At 38.6% G+C, this 19,585-nt stretch overlaps 1 protein-coding gene across 1 annotated transcript in view; it reads left to right on the top strand.

Moving 5' to 3' along the window:
- bcas3 (BCAS3 microtubule associated cell migration factor) overlaps positions 1-19,585 on the top strand; it is a 281,126-nt gene that overhangs the window by 53,150 nt on the left and 208,391 nt on the right. Inside the window, exons 14-15 of the mRNA XM_026367844.1 lie at positions 1,720-1,853; positions 11,481-11,805. Coding sequence (XP_026223629.1) covers positions 1,720-1,853; positions 11,481-11,805 — 459 coding nt within the window. The remainder of the gene's footprint in view (positions 1-1,719; positions 1,854-11,480; positions 11,806-19,585) is intronic.

Raw genomic sequence — 19,585 nt, 5'->3', positions numbered from 1 at the left:
TGGCTTTCTGGTCGCTCTGATACAGCATGAATAGCTAACCACTGTCTTAATGCACACTTCACTTGGCTTCTCCTCTGTTTTCCTCCCTCCACTGCTGATAATCTGCATGACCCCATCGTTCATCCACTCTGTACCTCCCTCCTTCCAGCGCTTCATCATTTTTAAATATAACTGTTCAGTCATATACCTTTCCACTGAACGAGTGAATGTGCAAAGATTTGTAGTACATTCTGCTTTTTCTCTGGAGTGTTTTTTTGATCTCCCTTGCACGTGTTGCTAAATCCTTTTAATCTCATGCCATTGAGTCTCCTCTTTTCACTGTGACATGCCACCCAATAAAGCCTGGCCACTAATTTAAACCTACTGCAACCTCCAAATAAGAAATTCCATGGTAAAAAAAACTCAGAGGAAAGTTACTAATTACTTTAATATTATTTATGTCTGGGAAGCTTGGAAAAAAACAAAATGAAACAAAACAAACAAAAGCTTTTTTTTGTTTTATTTTTCCAGATTCTGCATTCTGAATCAGTAATGCATTTTATATAAAGCTTAGTAATATATGTTGTTACTTCCTATTCCACGGGTGTGTTTGTAACACTAAGAAGACTTCTGGATGTGTTTTGGGTTACACTTGAAAAGCTGTACTGCTTTTTTCCTAGCTGAGCGAGCTTAGATCTTGGTTTGTTCTAGTGTGGTTTGTTGAGCATGTTGTTTATGGTGAGGGCCTATACTTTCTGGAGTTTGACAAGCTTCAAATAAAACGGGACCAAATGAATGGGCCTGTCAGTGGGGGTTACACTTGTGCTGAGCTGTGGTTCAGTATTTCAGTGAATCTCAATATGCACACACACCCAAAACCATACATGGATGTATGCATCCATAGATTCCCTCTTTCAGAGACACTCATCATCTGGTGTGCTGTGCTTGAAGAAGCACACGACTCTAGCCCTGCTTGCAACCAGACTGACTTATCATGTGAGGGAAGGCTGCATTTTATGACAGCGACAAATGATAGCTGGCTTTGTTTTAATGTGATGGTTTGTTTTAAAAGCACAGTAATTCTGTCATGCCGTCTAGAATGTGTCCTGCGCAGTTGTGCTGGCTGTCTTCATGTGAACCGCTGGAGTGAAATACAGTTTAAATATTTTGGTTTGCTTGACTTTGTTTCAGTTTAACAATGTACCATCTGCAACTTTTAAATACACTGGCACAGTAAGTGTTTTTGGTCAATCTTTAGATACTGAAACAAACACTTCTTGCCAAAAGACAGGAGCTGGCATTGGAACAAATATAGTTTTGAAATGACATAAGTAATCAACCTTTTTATTTTTGTAATTGTTACCATGTATTTGTAAGTATTATAAGTGATGCATGGATTAGAGCACACTGCTTGTCATTGGTTTTGTAAGGCTAATGAATAATTAGAATTTTGTACATTTTCAGTTCGTAATTTTAAATTGTTAAAATGGGATTTTGTTCCAGCAATTTAGTATTTCTTTTATTGTCTTAAAATGTAAATCTATCTATTAGTCAAAATGCATTTTTTCATCTGTTGTACAAACGAACAAAAATCACGCTAACATGAAAGTGAAAACTTTATTAAAAACATTTGAACTCAATGGACCACATATGTAAGGACGTGTGATAATGGTTACTTTGTTAAGACCAGCTTTGCGTGTGATTTCCCGATGCTGAAAAAATAATTTATGTTTATTGTAGGAATGCTGCTGGTGACTGCCGACACTCTGGGCCATGATTTTCACGTCTTCCAGATTCTCACCCACCCATGGGCTTCTTCACAGAGTGCTGTCCACCATCTCTATACTTTGCATCGTGGCGAAACGGAGGCCAAGGTCTGAAATACACACGCATGCACGCACTCACACACACACACACACACACACACACACACACGTACGTACATACATACATACATACATACATACTTAGTGTAAGTACTGTGGACATTTTTGGAAACCATTTAACTTGTGAACCCTTTTTTTCCTCTATGTCTGCATCAATGCAGTATTATCTAAAATGTATCCCTAAAACTAAATAAAGAGAACACATTTAAACAATAGAAAAAATATAAGTATTCATTTATTTATTGTGGAGAAATTAATATAATTTTTTGCAGTTTGTGATTCTGACTACCTTTCACAAATGGGAGACAGTTCTAATGCTGGAATGCAGTGTTTGCTGGTCACCAGACAAAATGCTTGTCATTCAAGCCTAATTCTATTCTTCCAGTAGCAAAAACAGTAGACAGGCAAAAGTGATGTTTCATAGCTTTTTTCTATATATATAATATCAATATTATCTACTTTACAAATGCATGTAGTTTCTTAAATGTTACCCTTGGGTTTCTTGTGTCCTCCTGGACTATTACACACCTTGCTTTCTGTGTGATCTTTGCTGCTTGACTTGACTCTCTTTTACGGAGGGACAGTGACACAATTTGCATGTATGACACCACAGTTTTGAAATGGAACAATCAATGTGCTTAAATTGTAGACTGGTCAGTTTTCATTTAAATATTTAAAACACTGGATGGATTGTGTAGGAATTACAGCCATTTCATTCACAGATCCCCAACTTCAGTGGCTTGAAAATATTGTGCAACAACATGTAACAGGAATTAAAATGACATTTTTAATAGTTGCAAGTCCTTTGTAGTCAGCGACCGCCTGAAGTCTGGATATTGTAGACATCACCAGATACTGATTTTGTGAAACTCAACTGGATTCAGGTCAAGTGATTGACTGGGCCATTGCAGAATATTTCACTTTATTGCCTGGATTGCTTTTGCAGTATGCTTTAGGTCATTGTCCATCTGTGAAGTGCATTCCAATGAGTTTTAAAGCATCTGTCTGAATCCAAGGAGCAGAATAATTTTTTTTAAATATTTTTTTGGTAGTGGTGTACAGAGACAAAACAATGAACGTTGTGTCACTGTCCAAATATATGCAGCCTCAGTATAAATAATACTGTATGTCGTCAAATCTGTTTCTGCAGACCACCAACTTCAACCCAGGTTTAAAAAGAAAACAACATGGAGTTGTACTGAAGTGCATTATATTAAGTGGTGCTTCTAATATTTTTGGCACCTAGGGTGGCCAAAACATACAATGCACTCTATACAACTCCACCATCCACTATGACCTCAATAAAAAAACATATAATAGAAATATCGTCTTTTGTATGTTATTTTTACATTGCAGTGTGATACTAAGCATATACAGTCAACTATTATCTTTAGTGACTGTTCCTCCTCGTAACGACTCTGTAGAAGAGATTTTGTTTTAGGATGAAAGGAAAAAAACGTTCATTACTTTAACACAAAATTTCCCCATGTGCTGCTATTGAAACACAACCATAGGGGTAGCATGGCCCCGCAGGCATCCAGCATTCAAGCGGCTTCCCATCCTCAGAATAAACCAAGACCTTTTTGGTTTAGTTATCCATTTATCAATTATCAGTTATCAATTTAAACATTTTGACCATAGACTGTCAAATGTCAGTGCAGTACATGGTAAAAACTAAACAACATTCTCCAGATCTAAGGTACTACATTCAACAGTACGGGATTAAAGAAAGCACAAGCACACATTATTTAATTATGCGCTTATTAAACAACTTAAACTGCATCCAGCTCTAATTTACAAACTGCCTTAAAGCTCTAAGCGCCCATTTTTGTCCATAGTCATCAGAGTCATAATATCGTATTTAACATTCTAACAGCCAGAGTGTACATCATTGTGCTGTTTAAGTGCCCTTCACTATCAAAGTAATTAATTCAGTTGTCAGAATATCTAATGATATATTATCATAAACAATAGCAATGAAATCACTGTAATTCCAAAATGTAAACATGCTAAAAAGGGACACACTATATTTCACTGACGTAGGTGGATTTCAGGCTGTGATTAGACTACTGTTACTGTTACTACAATGAAGATCCTATCAGCTCGCCAATGTCTATACCACAAACAATTCACAAACAAAACCAGGTCACAGAAATTAGCTATGACATATTAACACATTCAACCACTGTTTCCCAAAATTAAATGAACAAATGTCACATGCTCAAATTTGTTTCCACGTTCTCCTTTTCCCTGAAAATTCAACAATGGAAATTTGATTTTTCTGCATACTACTTAACAACTCCATCACTTTTTGTTCCATTACAATTATGGCATTTGAGGTAAACATGTGTTGAATTGGCTTATGGAACTTGGAGATGGAGATGGTGCCCTGAGTGTTTTTTTTTTTGGCTGGTTTATCAGGTAAACAGAGATACACATTATATCTACATATTATTTTCCAGTGAACTGGGATCAGAAATCCCCGCTCTACCAACATAACATGCACTCTGAGGACATACAAACTCCACACAGAAAGGCCACCTAACCCAGGACCTTCATGCTTTGAGGTGTCTGTGCTAATTTCAGATTAACATCAATTATTTGTTAAAATTATCATATATCCTCATCTTGTAAGTTAAGAAACTTTCCACCTCTTTTAAACCTCCTTATATATTAACAAGAGCGACATGCATAAACTTTGCAGTGCAAGTTGTGCTTACTCAACAAAAACTACTTCAGACCTTGTTCTGTCTCACAGCCTGCATATAGTTAATGTATGACCAAACAGCAGGTCCGCTGACCGACTGCACACTGAGCCTGCTTTGATCCAACCTGTTGTAAACAGTAAATGCTGGCCTTAGCCGGGTGCTTGGGCCAAAGGTTATCACAACACACTCACAAACTCTCTCTCTTACACACACACACACACACACACACACACACACACACACACACACAATCTCTGGAGAGTGATAAAGTCTTTAGTTAGGTGGATGGAGAGACACCTTATCTGTCTCCAGCGACCAAACATGTGGACGGCTGTAAGTAACCTGAGGCCAGGTAAACAGACCTTCAGCAGATAACAGCTGTAAGGGTCTGAAGAATTCCGATGAAATAGACAAATTCTGAGCCACAGGGCAAATCACTGAAGTTGCTAAACTTTGCAGCCCTGCACCATTAGCTGTGATTCAGTGAAAGAGGAATATGAAGGCCAGTTCTTTTAGTGGGTGGGAGTAACCCATTTGCCCTATCTAGGTTTATTCAGGAGCAGATTTCTGAGGCCAGTATACATAAACTAGATTTTTAATTAACGTTTTACAGGTTGTAACAGCGTAGTTGCAAATGTAAGGAAAGCTCCTCACATGTGGCAGTGTTAAGAACCTTGTTTTGAAAGTCATTTTAATTCAGACTATTATTATTTACTATTAGTAAGTAATTTTAAATACAGTCTTAGTCTATGGGGGAAGAAACATCAGGAAGAAGCATCCCTTTGTAGGATGTTGTATCCCTATTATACTTTTTTACTCATTAGTATGAAAATAACGTGGTGGCCATGTGCTTTAAAGGCAGACTTTTGGGATTTGCCAATTTAATTCCAGTATTCGGCAGACTGTTTAATTTCATGTTAAAACATTGCATATAAGTATTAAATTTTAATCAAATATGGAAAAAATGTACTGGCACAAAATATGTGCTCTTGGCTGCTCTATCTGTCTAAATATTGGCTTTCAAAACCCATATTGCTCAATTCTTATGACAAAATTGGAAGAATGCTTGTTTCAACATAATTTAATTTGACAACACGAGTACAGTCTTTATGCAGTTATGGAGCCAAACTCTTCCTATACCACTACTACCTTGACTTACTGCTACCGCTGCTACTATTCCTCATTCAAATAGAACAAATGTTGCAAATGAGAAGATTCCAATAACAATCAGCTGTCATTAAAGTTAACATCAAAACTCCATATATACAATATACTGTATATCATATACTGCTGTTCCGGAATTATCTACTTCTATACTGGCACATGCATGTAACTGAATGCAGTTACATTACACCTTTTTAAGATAACATTTGACAGATGTTTTATATTTGCATTGTTGTCACATGTAGAACTTGAATTACTCTGCCATGAAAATGTGTAACTAGGTTTCTAATCAGCTTTTTACAAGAGCACAAGTGCATAAGAAAGGCTGCTGACACTCACTGCTCTACTACTATCAGCTGAGAAGTGTGGCTAGATGAAAGGAGAGATCATTACACAGAGCGATGTGCAGGTTAAATTAAGCTGTATTAAGTTAGCATGGAGATTTATTCTCTGAAGTTAGCCTGGTCCAGAGCAGTAATATATAAACTGTAAAGGTCAATTCGCAACAAAAGTCATCTCCAGGCACTTTACAATGTAAGGTTTAAGACCTTACTGAGTATAATTAAATACAAAAATTATATAGAAAACCCAACAATCCCATTTAAACAAGCTTTAGGCAACAGTGGAGAGGAAAAAGACTGGCCCCTTTGAAGCAGAGGTGTCAAACTCAGGCCCGTTGTAATTACAGTATATTAGGCCCGTGAGATCATATCAAATGTGTATTAGAGCTGGCCCCCAGTATACAGAGCACACACAGCTAATACTACAAATAACACTAAACAATAATGTTTTGTTAGTGCGTTGGCGCGTCAGTTGAGATCGGTAAGCCCTCCTTTTCTGTTGACAATCATTAGCATCCATGCAACCAGTCACATCAGACAACCTTAATCCACCCCTCCCCAAAAATGATCAAATTAAAGAGGCTGAGTGCACAGTTCGCTGAAAACTCAGCGTACTCCATGTCGAGTTTACCCGACGATTTGCTGACTTTGAAGCCCATAAATGCAGATTTGAACTGCTCAGTAACCCGTTTGCGGTTGACGTGGAAAGCCCATCAACCAACCGCCAAATGGAGCTAATTGAACTCCAGTGTAGTAACACACTCAAGTAAAAGTATGACTCTGTGAGTGCTGGGTCCAGTTTCCATATTTTCTCCCCGACACACTGCCCCAACTCCGTGCCCAAGCTGCTCAAATGTTCTCTATGTTCGGCAGCACATATCTATGTTGATGAAGATGAACAAAACACCACTCAGGAGTCCTCTCACCGATGAACACCTTCACTCAAATCTTTAGGATTTCCTCAGCTTAGAGCCTAACTCCAGACGTTGATGCACTTGCATCTCAGAAGAGATGCCAGGTATCTGACTTGAACCAATGTGCATCAGAGTAAATCAGAGTATAGCAAACTGAGCTTGAATAAATGCTGTCTTTATGCACTTTTTCTACTTGAAGGCATGGACTAATAATGGTTCAAAGATTGCCTTTTCATTGAAGTAAATTATTATAATTTTTTTGGTTGTTTTGTTGTTGGCCTGTGAAAAAAAGATTTTCATTAAAAAGGAACTTGAAAGACTACAGATAGAGCGATATCATAATTTATTTTTTTTATATTCATTTAAATAAGAAGCAAATATCACTAATGTGTTTTATTTCAATTTTATTTTATCATTTGTTTATAATATTAAGCTTTGCTTGCTCCAGATTCAATGTTTACGCAAAACAAAATTTTGTTTCCATATGAAAAAGTTCAACATTTCATATCTGGAGAGATGGGAAAATATGCACAATTGCAGTTAATTTTTCAATAAAGATTTAGTTTGGCCCGTGACTTTGTCCCAGTTTTTAATTTTGGCCCACTGCGAATTTGAGTTTGACACCCCTGCTTTAGAGAACCAAAAGCTCCAACAGAACCAAGCTCATGGTGGGCGGCCATCTGCCTCGACCGGTTGGCTGAGTGGAAAGAGGAGAGAGAAAAGAACAGCAGGCAACAAAAACACTGGACAGGTCAACTGGATTCTGTACTCTGATATACAGCTCCAGGCCGAGGATACCTGCAGAAAAGTACAGAGAGGGACTGAGACAGAGAGGAGGAAACACAACTACAGGAGAGAGAAGACACAAAGTTAATGACATACAATTGTGGCATTTGAATTGATATAGGAGAAAGGAGAGAGGAGAGAAGCTCAGTCTATCAGTATAGGTCCCACAGCAGACTAACCTATAGCAACATAACTAAGAAATGGTTCAGAGTCACCTGATCCATCTAACTATAAGCTTTATACAAAAGGAAAGTTTTAAGTCTAGTCTTAAATGTAGAGAGGGTGTCTGCCTCCAGAACCTGAACTGGGAGCTGGTTCCACAGGAGAGGGGCTTGATAGCTAAAGGCTCTGCCTCCTTTCTATTCTACATTTGGAAACTCTAGGAATCACAAATAAACGGAGAATGGAGAGTTCTGCTTGGAAAATATGGTACTATGAGGTCTTTAAGATAAGATGGAGCCTGAATATTAAGTATTTAGTATTTATATATACTGTATTTTACAGGGAGTCAATGGAGAAAAGCTATCATGGGAGAAGAAATTATCTCTCTTGCTAATTTCAGTCAGAACTTTGGTTGCAGCATTTTGGATTAACTGGAGGCTTTTCAAGAATTATTGGGACATCCTGTTAATGATGAATTACAGTAGTCCAGTCTGGAAGTAACAAATCCATGGACTAGTTTTTCAATATCACTTTGGGACACGATGCTCCTAATTTTAACAATGTTTCTCAGGTGAAAAAAAGGCAGTTCTCTGAAGTGAAGGACATATCCTGGTCAAACATAACTCCGAGATTTCTCACAGTGTTACTTGAGGCCAATACTAAGTCATCTACGGTAAGAATGTGCTTAGACATAGTTTCTCGGAGATTTTTAGGACCAAAGCAAAATAACGTCTGTCTTGTCTGAATTTAGGAGGAGGAAATTGGGGGACATCCTGGTCTTTAAGTTTTCTAAGCATGCTAGAAGTTTGACAAATTTATTGTTTTATTCTGGTTTCATAGATAAGTATAGCTGGGTATCATCTGCATAGCAATGGAAATTTGTAGAGTGTTTCCTAATAATCTTGCCTAAGGGGGACATATGTAGAGTGAAAAAAATCAGTTTGAGCACAGAACCCTGTGGAACTCCATAGCTGACTTTGCTGTGCATGGAAGACTCATCATTAACATGTACAAACTGAAATATATCTGATAGTTACGATTTAAACCACCCTAGTGCTGTTCCTTTGATTCCAATGACATGTTCCAGTCTGTGTAATAAAGTGTTGTGTGTTGAATGCGGCACTAAGATCTAACAAGAGGAGTATAGAGAGTAGTCCATTGTCTGATGCCAATAGAAGATCGTTAGTGACCTTTAACAGTGCTGTTTCTGTACTATGATGTATTTTAAATCCTGACTGGAAATCTTCATACAAGTTATTGTATAGGTATTGTGCTACGCAGGTGGAACCATAATTGCTTAGAAACTACCTTTTCAAGAATTTTAGAGATAAAATGTCCAGAGTAGGCTTTTTGAGTAGGGGTTTGACTGCAGCAACCTTAAAAGCCTGTGGTACTTAGCCTGTTTGTAAGGACACATTGATCTGATCTAATATGGATGTGCTGATCAAAGGTAAGACATCTTTGAGCAGTCTAGTCAGGATGGAGTCTAAGAGACATGTTGATGGTATAGATGAATGAATTACTGAAATTAATTCATAATGATCTACGAGGATGAAGCAGTCTAAGTACGAGTACATACGAGACCGTCTGTGCCGTATGCAGGGAAGGTCTGATCAATTTTTTTCTCTAATAGTTATGATTTTATTTGTAAAGAAATTCATGAAATCATTGCTGCTAAGAGAATGCTAGGCTCAACAGAGCTATGACTCTTTGTCAGCCTGGCTATAGTGCTGAAAAGAAACCGGGGGTTCTTATTGGCCTTTATTAATGAGGAGTAATATGAGGTTCTAGCTTTACGGCAGGACTTTTTTATATATTGTTAAACTATCTTTCCAGGCTAGGCAATATTTACTTCTTATTCTGGCTTGGCAAGCATGCAATAAAATTAGCCAGGATAAGCTTATCAGGATAGGTCAAGCTAGAATATTTCACTTATCCTGGATTTCATAATTCTACTTCTGTGCGATGCCCCTCTGGTTTCTCTCATTAACTTGGTTGCTTGAGTGCATGTAAACATAATGACTGAGACACACCTTTCGGTAACCCCTGTGATAACATGAACTTCACAGTAAAAGCCAGGCGTCCATTTGCAGTTGACGCTCTGTCAGGTCTATTACAACCAATTATGACAAAAACACAAAGTAGCCCTTTCTCATCTTAGAGACATCCTCAATCAAGTACAGCAGGGGTCAGGCCTCCTCTTTCACTCATTTTTATGTAGTAAAGTAACTGTCTGGTATGCAGAAGAAGCCCCATTAACTGTCATTGCTGGGAACAATTACCTAGTCTGACCAGACAAAAGATTAGAAAGATCTGCAGGTACAGGGCTGTCTCTGTGACTGGTTGACTTGTTTGTTGGCTTAAGAGTTGGACATTGCTCATGTTAACTTTCTCCTGGATCTTTTTCTTGGGTTTTTTTTCACCATCTGCAGTTTTGTTTCTTTTTTTTTTTTTTATTATTGATGATTGATAAATGTCGTTTCAGCACACTATCACCTCATTGTCATTTTCTTTTTACTACTTTTCTCTTTGTGCTGTTGCTTGTAGCCCATGTGCTTGTAACAGTAATATAAACTTCACAAACCCCAGGTAATTTTTTTCAACATGGTCCCTTGATGGTAGATCTGCATTTACATGCAACGAATTAACCAGGTTCCTGAGAAAAAACCACTTTTCTCTGGAATTCAGAGTGTACCTGCACTGAAGAAAGCTGGTTACTGGAAATTTGAGTATACATGCATCCTTTTTACAGCAGAAACTGTCTTAATTGAAGAAATGCACGGTGAAAAGTGACTTATATAGATGTCTACGAGGTACTTTGTCTTGGGTTGATTTTTAGTTGGATTTTGGTGGACTTGATTTAAAAACATGGCCACATCGTTCCGTGTAATTATCTCTCCTTTCATCAAGCCATACTTCCCAGCTGATAGTAGAAGAGTGGTGATTGTCTGCAGTCTTTGGTATGCACATGCTCTCTTGTAAAAAGCTGATTAGAAACCTGTTTACCTGGCAGAGTAATCAGAGTTCTCTGGAAGAAATGTTTTTCGGGAAATCAGGTTTCTGTAATCCTCTATCCCAATAACAGTAACCAGGTTTCCCGTTTATGTGACACTTAAGAAGTCAGCTTACTTGAGAAAGCTAACTGTAACTTAGTTACTTGAGTGCATGTAAACGCACGCACAACACAATGTTGCTCCTTATCGTTTCTGCTGTTTGTGAGGGAAAACCATGTAAAAGTGCAAGATTCAAAAGCTTTAATCCAATACAGGATTTTTTTTGCAATCAAAAGTTTGATCAATTAATTTGTGCCAGTGTTATGATGGTAATAGTAATGTTTTATCTGTTTTTATTTTGGTTACATTATGCCTTTGTGACTTGGAAGTCACGTAGGCCTACTGTATGTAATGAATTCATAAATTTTTTGAGATATCCAGGAATAAAAGGGAATATAGGGATTAAAAATTGTAAAGGCACTGTATCTATTCTTTTTCATCTAATTCTAAATTGAATTCTAACCTGTTCTTAATTGTCTCTGTCCAGGTCCAGGACATGTGTTTCAGCCAGGATAGCCGCTGGGTAGCAATCAGCACCCTTCGTGGCACCACCCACGTCTTTCCCATCAACCCCTATGGTGGAGCACCCTGTGCCCGGACACACATGTCCCCACGGGTTGTTAACCGCATGTCACGCTTCCAAAAGAGTGCTGGCCTGGAGGAGATCGAACAGGAGCTGAATAGGGCAGCTGCTTTAGTTGGAGGAGGCATAGGAGGAGGTGGTTGCATTTTGGGTGGAGGTGGAGGCATCGGAGGCCGCTGTAGTCCCATACCTGGTCTGTCCAGCAGCCCCTCAGGGTCTCCATTGCATGGTGAGGAGCTAAGAGGGAGGGGAATGGATGGGCTTACTGCTCTTTCTTATTTGAGTGTCTTAAACAGCATTCTAGCACACAGACGGTGGACGTCAACATCTACTACATGGCTACAGTATCTCAGCTTAGCATGTGCATATTATGGCAAGTTAGGTATTCACATTAAGACTGTCTTGGAAACCTGAATAATAATAATAGTGACATACTTTATTAATCCTCTTGGGTGCTGTGTGAGGTGTCGTCGTTGTGTCCAAGGATACCTCGACATGTAGCCCAGAGGAACTGGGGGTCGAACCACTGACCAAGGGGCTTATAGGCAACTGTCCTACAGTACCAACTGAGCTACATATCATTCCTTATAAGCTATAGTGTACAAGGTCTGCCCATGTTATTCATGATGATGAAGTAGTTTCACAGCATATCAATTTTGTACAGCAAAGACATTTCTTTGTGGAATAAATTTACAGCTGTTAAAAATGGCTTGAGAAAGATCTACCATATCGTTGCCTTATAAAGTCAAAGATATGTCCATGCATGGATATTTCTGCCTAGTTGTGCTTGTGTTTAACCACATACACACAGGTTGTGTACAGTGAGTTGTTGTTTTGGTTATAAGTGTCATAGTGTCAGCCTATTCTCTTCCTAGTCTTTTATCTAGAGCATTTAGTATTTTTGTTTTAGAGCATGATTTTTTTTTTTTTTTTTTTTCAGATTCTGTAATGCTTTCCCTCAAAAACCGTCCCTCACATTCAGATAGCCTGGGCTCGGAATTACATATTTTAAATCTGTATATATGTATTCTCAGATGATCACTGTCATATTTTGCATTCACTTGCTTTACATCTTAAAACATCCTTTATTGGTAGCTCTCACATAAATGGGGCTCTATCTTTATCGTCTTGGGATCTATTATACAGCGTGTACTTATTGTGAGTTGTGCTTTGCAGTTATAGCTCCAGATAGTATCCTCCAGTGTGTATTGTAGCTTTGGCCTCCTGCTAGCATACTGTCAATTTGTTGTTAAGATGACCTAGTCTTCTAAAATAGGTAATCACCTCTTATAAATAGTTCATAATTACTGTGAGCCAAACACATTAATGCTGGCTTTCTTGTTATAGTGTGGCCTTTGACTCTAAGTAAGGCTTGGTTTCAGCTTAGCTAGATCCTGCATGTGCTCTGTCTTTTCTCTACTAATGTGCCCCATTTAGTCATATTACATTTGTGTACACTATAGTTTCACCAGTTTAGGAATTGGTTGCCATTTGGCTTCTGTATAGATTGGTGTAGATTCCTTTAGTGCATTTTGTCTCAGTTTGAAATCAGCAAAGGTTCTTTGCTTAATGTTAATTATCATTTCTCTTAACTTCTTGCACTCTTTATCAGGAGTTTTTTTTTCAAAAAAACGTTGTTGGAGTCATTATAGCTGCTTGGACTTATGTATCTTAGTAGCATTTGGAAGATAATTTATTTTTGTGAAGAATAGTTGAAAAGCACAATGTAAGTCCAATTCTTACATTGGCTTGTCCTCTGAGATGTTTTACTACAGACATGCAGCTCCTTCTATTCATATTTCATTTGTACACATGTACACACCTTCTTTCTTTCTGTATTGCTGACTACCTCAAGATCTCTCATGAATTCTAGAGGAGCTAGATTTAAGGCAAGTGTTAAGCAGTTTTGGTTAAGGTGGTCAAGTATTTGACCTTAAAGTGACAACATTTGCTATCCTAAGCATAGGTGTGCTTTACCAAGAGAGGGCATGCCTACCGATAGTAACCAGAGTGAGATAACAACTCTCAGCGCAAGCTGTCACCAACTTGATGCAAATGACCAAGCTATACACCACAGTTGACTTAGAAGTTGGGACATGACGGAGAGCTGTGAGACACATGCCAGGGCCCAACGAGTCCTAAAGCCACCTCTGAGCATCGCTCTGCTCAGATATAGTGGACTACTACTACAACTAACCACAAATATGCCACCCTCTAGGGATGAGACCCATCTCAGCCTCTGTCACTTTGGCTGTCTCGAAACTCTGGTCCCACTGAACTGCTGCCCACAATACAACCTTTGCATGTTTGAGACAGTTATTCCAAGCTTTGCAGGGTCCTGTGTTGAGGAATGATCACCAAACACTAATGAAGCAGTAAAAACAATCAACCACCTTCACCACCATTTGGATAATGCAATCAATAATTTAGTAATATGAAAAGATTTGTTTAGAGACTTGATTGTAATCTGAAAGGCTCATTATACTCACTCTTATACATACACACACACACACACACATTCTCATTCCCTCCCTTAGATATAAACAGACATAATATCAACAATGAATAAATAGTTGAGTACTGGAATCGCTTTGTTATTTTATTGTTTTTAATCTTGTTTTCAAATTACTACATGTAAATACTAATACATATACTAGATTGTATTTGCATATTTTTTAATAATTGATTAAAATTCCCGAGTAACTGTGTTAGAACGAATCCTGAACATCTTAGGGTGATGAAAAAATGATCTAGACAGTGTGCTCTGCAATCAAAGACAAAGTAATGAAGTAGTAGTAAAATACATTATTTAGTCAATCATATCAGTGTATGTGTCTGTGTATTTATGTCTGTGTGTTTCCAGTGACTGGTCATCCCAGTAGCTCTTTTCCTGGGACTCTGATCTGTCTGCCACAACCTTGTCTCCCTTGTTTGTCAAACACCATTGTGTTTGACAAACAAGGGAGCGCACACTGTCTGTGTCCCCCTAGCTGACATAGATACACACTGATAAACACACACTGTGTGTCAGCTGCACTGCTTGACCCTGCAGGTGTTACTGAGTGTAAAATATCACTGTTCTCATTAATCACGGGTTTCCAGGAATATCCCTGAGCTTTCATAGGTGTACTACTAGGGTGAGGTTGAGAACTTGATAAACACTTCAGAGAAGCCAGGAACAGGGAATTGACTTGTGGGTAGTTTTACATAACATAATTTAGTGTGTTTTACAACTTCTTTTATGTACTTAAGTACAAGTTGACTGGAGTGGGAAGTGAAGTAGACATTTTGACTATTTCCACTTTACTTTGAGATAGTTCTTTTTTAAACTGTTAATCTATCATTACCCAAATGTTTAGCAGTTTGAACTGTTAATCCATTATTTTGAGCGTACCGTTTGCACCTCTCTTCCTGCTCGCTAATTACCTATGCATTAGTCACAGTGTGTTTTGTTGTGTTACAGCTAAATCTCTGCCATTGTATTGTATTTCTTAAAATTAGGTGACCCTGGTAAGGAAAGACAGGCCATCATGAGCAATATTGCAAATAAGGGGATTACCTTTGCTATTATTTGATTTGAAGCATTTTTGCCACAATGTGATGAAGTACTTGATTCACTGGATTATCCTGAATGCAAAATAAACATTCCCCGTCAGTTATTTTATGAGTTACTACTTCCGTTCTGTAAAATGAAAAAGGTCATCAGAGATAGATATTTGAATGGATTTCTATAGTTCCTAGTAACAAAGACCAGTTTTAATTTAGTTTAAGGTGGATATTAAGGGTTTAGGTCTAACTTTTAAACAGCCCTTGCTTCCTCTCTTCTTTCTGTCTTCCTTGTCTAGTCCCAGACCCCTATGTAACCCCTACATGAAAATATAAACACACACATACATGCACATACACACAAACATTCCTCCATACAGAGAAAAAAAGGCCATCAAACATTAAAAGCATTTCTGATTTTGGAGAGCCACCACTCTGTTGCAATGAGAGAAGGAGAGTGCAGATAAGGTGCAATTGAGAAAAATGAAGGAGGATTGAAACAGCAGAATAGAGGAGGAACTACAGACTCAGAGAGAGAAAGATAAGTTTGTAGTAGCAACAGTGAAAGCAAGGGTCTCTGGGAGTGTGGTCGTAAATCAAACTTTAGTTTCAAAGGAGAGCATTAGGGCCACCTGTCGACAATTAGTCCTCACAGTGATACCTTACTGAGTGTGTGTGCATGTGTGTACACTTTTGAAGGTTAACATAGCTACAGTGTTATTTTTGTGGTAAAACACAGAGAAGATAACATTCACATTGTAGTGAAGAGTTGACTTGACACTTGGCTTCTACAAGCTTCAGCTTTTTTGTGAAAACAAAAAACTAACTTCCAGATTAGTCTTTAACAACTGGGAAGAATTCTTGGTGCAAAATGAAATTAGTCATTGTCAGTAATTGCTCAGAGGGTATATCTCTGCTGACTGACTCTCCCATTACCAAAGCATGGCCAGATCATTTCACCCCCATGCTTCACTAATAGTGGTAGACAGCATCTGTTATCTTTTCAGCTCTGCATCTGAGCTCTGTAGTGTTTGTTCTTTGCTTAGATCCAAACACGTCAAACTTGTCAGTCCAAAAGACCGATGAGTTCAGATGGTTATGGTCACTCAAGTCCACTGTTTGTGCATCTTGGCCCACTGGAACCTTTTCTTCTGAATTGTCAGCCTTAGTAAGGAGTTTTTTCTGGGCAGCTCTGTCTATGAGGCCAGCTGACCTGAGTCTCCCCCACACAGTGACTGTGCACACTGTTTTCACTCTTGCTTTATTAAACAATGCAGCCAGTTCAGGAGCAGTGAGGTGTCTGGTTCTCAAGGAGCACGCTCATAAGCACTCGTCTTCTTGGACAGGTACCAAGAAGCACCTGGGTCTTCTGCTGTTTTCTGATTGAATCCAGTTGCAGCATGTCTCTGGATGCAAATCAGTGTTTTTGACAAAAGGTCAACTTCTGCTGGTTAAACTGTCACAGATGAATGAGCTTTGGTATTTTCCAAATATGATCCAATAATGTTTTTGTGTATATATAATATAAAACACTGGGTAAGATTGTGTAGGCCTCTTGTTCTGTTATTTCGAAGATAAAATGGCTCTAAGGTTCCTGCCATGTGTACATTTAGAAATCCACCCCCCATCCACCAAAACCACTTACATTGCCACCAGCATTGATAAAAAAATGCCATAATTTGGGCACTTTTCAGTGGATGCAACACACATTGAGTCATATTTGTTTTTGTGTCTGCCTTCCGCCTGTTTTTGTTAGCCGGGTGTGAATTTTGGGCCGTGAAGATGGGTTTCTTAGGCTGGCAAAAAGCAGCAGGGTGAGGCAAGCCAGGGCTGGGCCACCTAGCCACAACAGCTGCTCTGTGATTGTCGCCAGCGAAGACAGCGTTGATTTTTGGGAAGGAACTGTAGAAAAGTACACATCCTTCTCAAAGCTGCCAGCCCAGGCTGCCGGCACATCTAAAAATAGAGGCTGCAATTGGCCGTCCTTTTGTCACTGTTAAAATCTGCAATAGCTATTTACGTCCCTGTATACAGTACATTATCCTCCCCCCATTTTTCCCCAGAGCCTTTCCTCTATGTGATCAGTGTATTGTCATTTGAGGTGATGACCCATAATGTGACCGTTCCATGCTGTAAAATGCGGTTTTGTCTGCGGCCCACTGCATACAAGGCTAGATTAGTAAGTGCAGTTTCTCTGCACAGGGCAGAGGTTATTGAGGCTATACCAGGCATATGGCAACCACTGTGGACTTTTATCATTCAGTAGCTTTTCAGAACCAACCACAGTACTGTATAATACAGCAGAGTGCTCCAAAAACAACTTGATCATAATAATCTAAAAGCCATCTTTGATTTTTTTTGTTTGATCTGGGTTTATATTCCTCTTGTGAATTGCTGGACCTTGCCCTCCACTGCTGTAGATGGAGAAGCTTTTTATTTATACTTTCTCTGCTCCACCTTTTTTCTGTGACACGTTTCTGACAGTTATGACATTTGGCATTACTGTCACATATGGCATTTTCAACATGCATGGGTGCCTTTTGTGTGTATACACGGCAGTGGTCATAGACTTCCCAACCATAAAACATCAACATGAGGCTATTAGTCAGTGCAACAGATTTGTTTCCTCACCGAGCTGAAGCCCTGGTGGTCCGATCATGGGGCCATCTGGGCTCTGGCGCTGGTTCAGAGAAAGAGGGAGGCAAAAAACAAGGTGTGACGGGAAACTGTTAATTCACTTGTTGATAAAGGGACACTTCCTTTCTGCTATTAGAGGCTGACGGCTTGCTTATTTGGGTTTGGACTTTTGTTTTATCTTGACTCCCTCCTCCCCCAGCGCTCCTTTTCGTCAGTCATCGTTCTGTGGTGAAAAACACCAACACTCTGCAGAGGTTGATGCCAAGGAAACATTACCTCATAACTGCTGGTGTGTGACACGTATGTACACGGCCTTGCTGTGACCCTGTTTTCGACAGTATAGTTACTGTAAGTTAAACAGTTACAGAGTGTATTTGAAAATGTTGAAATCTCTGTTTCACACACACAGTGGATGGATTTACCAGAGAGTTAACAAGCCAGCTTCAAAAACGTGTCAACAGTCTGAAACAGGAAGATAGATAGATTTGTCCAGATTTCAGTCATCATGATGAGCTGTCTGCCTTGATTCAGTGTCCAGCTCGAGACTGAGCTAATCAGCATTCGTAAAGCCACCACAGGCCCACATGAATTGTAACTTTCCGTATTTTGTCTCTTCTGTTACTTTTAGTTGCTATGGTGTTGCTTTGAAGTTACTACTAGCTTCACCCAGGTAGCCACAATCTAGTTACTGATGACACAACTACACACATACTCAGTGTCCTAGTATAGTTCCAAAAAATCTGAGACCTATAGAGCTTCCCAGTAAAAAGCAGTTGACAAACTAATGTTACCACAAGTTGCATTTATTAACTGTTCTAGAGCTTACTCTCACAATACATGGTGCTGCTTTTCTGCTTTACAAGCAGAAAAAGAAGAAAGAACTGTAAATGTTAAAACATTTTTTTTTTCTAAGCACTTTAGGGACTTTGAGAGAGGAAGAAATATAAGCAAGACTACACGGTATGACTGAAAACTCTAAAACAGTAACTACAGGTAAATTTAGTTTGTAAATTCATTTAATTGTGAGGTAGGTTTGACAAACAATTAAGAAAGTGTTTGTTGACAAAAACATTACAATTAAATACCTGAATCTGGCTAATTCAATAATTTACATGAGTGTACACACCAATGCACATATTTACATATCCAATATGTTAATAATGGTTTAAATTAACCAGATATGTTGTTATCCCATGTTTTCTCACAGTTGTGTGCTTCATTGTTTCATAAAATAAAGGCAGCACAACAGAACACGGTGAACCCACAAGAAGGCACAGAAGATGCCGTGGGACTTACAAAGCAACTAATGTTATCAGTGCTTCCTTTTGTTTGACCTTGACCTAAATATATTAGTACACTCACAAAAATACAAGTGCATTTGTAAGGGACACGTAACCACTGGCATGTAGTTTAGACATTGGTTCCTTTTCTTTGTAAAGAAAAAAATTATCCGCTGTGTCTCAGTCAGAAGTTACAAATAAACAGCAACAGCCAACAAATTTGTTAAAAATCAAGATGTTAATGAATAATGAATGAATAAATATCATTTGCTAAACCAAAACAAAAAACAAAAAACAAAAAAAAACTGAGCAAAGGTTAACTTTATAAGAAGAAAACAAGGAGATTTAAAAATCTTGACATAGTTTGATGGTTTAACTCTCAACTGGGATAAAACAAATAAATAAATAAATATGTGGATAATAGCTCATGAAAGTCGGTTACCAGAGTTGTGGTATTCTGCATCAAAAGTATAGCACAATCAGCCCTGTGTTTCAGTACCGGATTTGTCCTCTGTGTGGTGCTGTGTGGTCAGGATTCCCAGCAGG

The sequence above is a fragment of the Anabas testudineus genome, chromosome 13, assembly GCF_900324465.2.
Source record: "Anabas testudineus chromosome 13, fAnaTes1.2, whole genome shotgun sequence".
In the NCBI taxonomy this organism is placed as follows: Eukaryota; Metazoa; Chordata; class Actinopteri; order Anabantiformes; family Anabantidae; genus Anabas; species Anabas testudineus.
The sequence above is the reverse complement of the archived record's forward strand: the minus strand, read 5'-3'. Positions and strand labels throughout refer to the sequence as shown.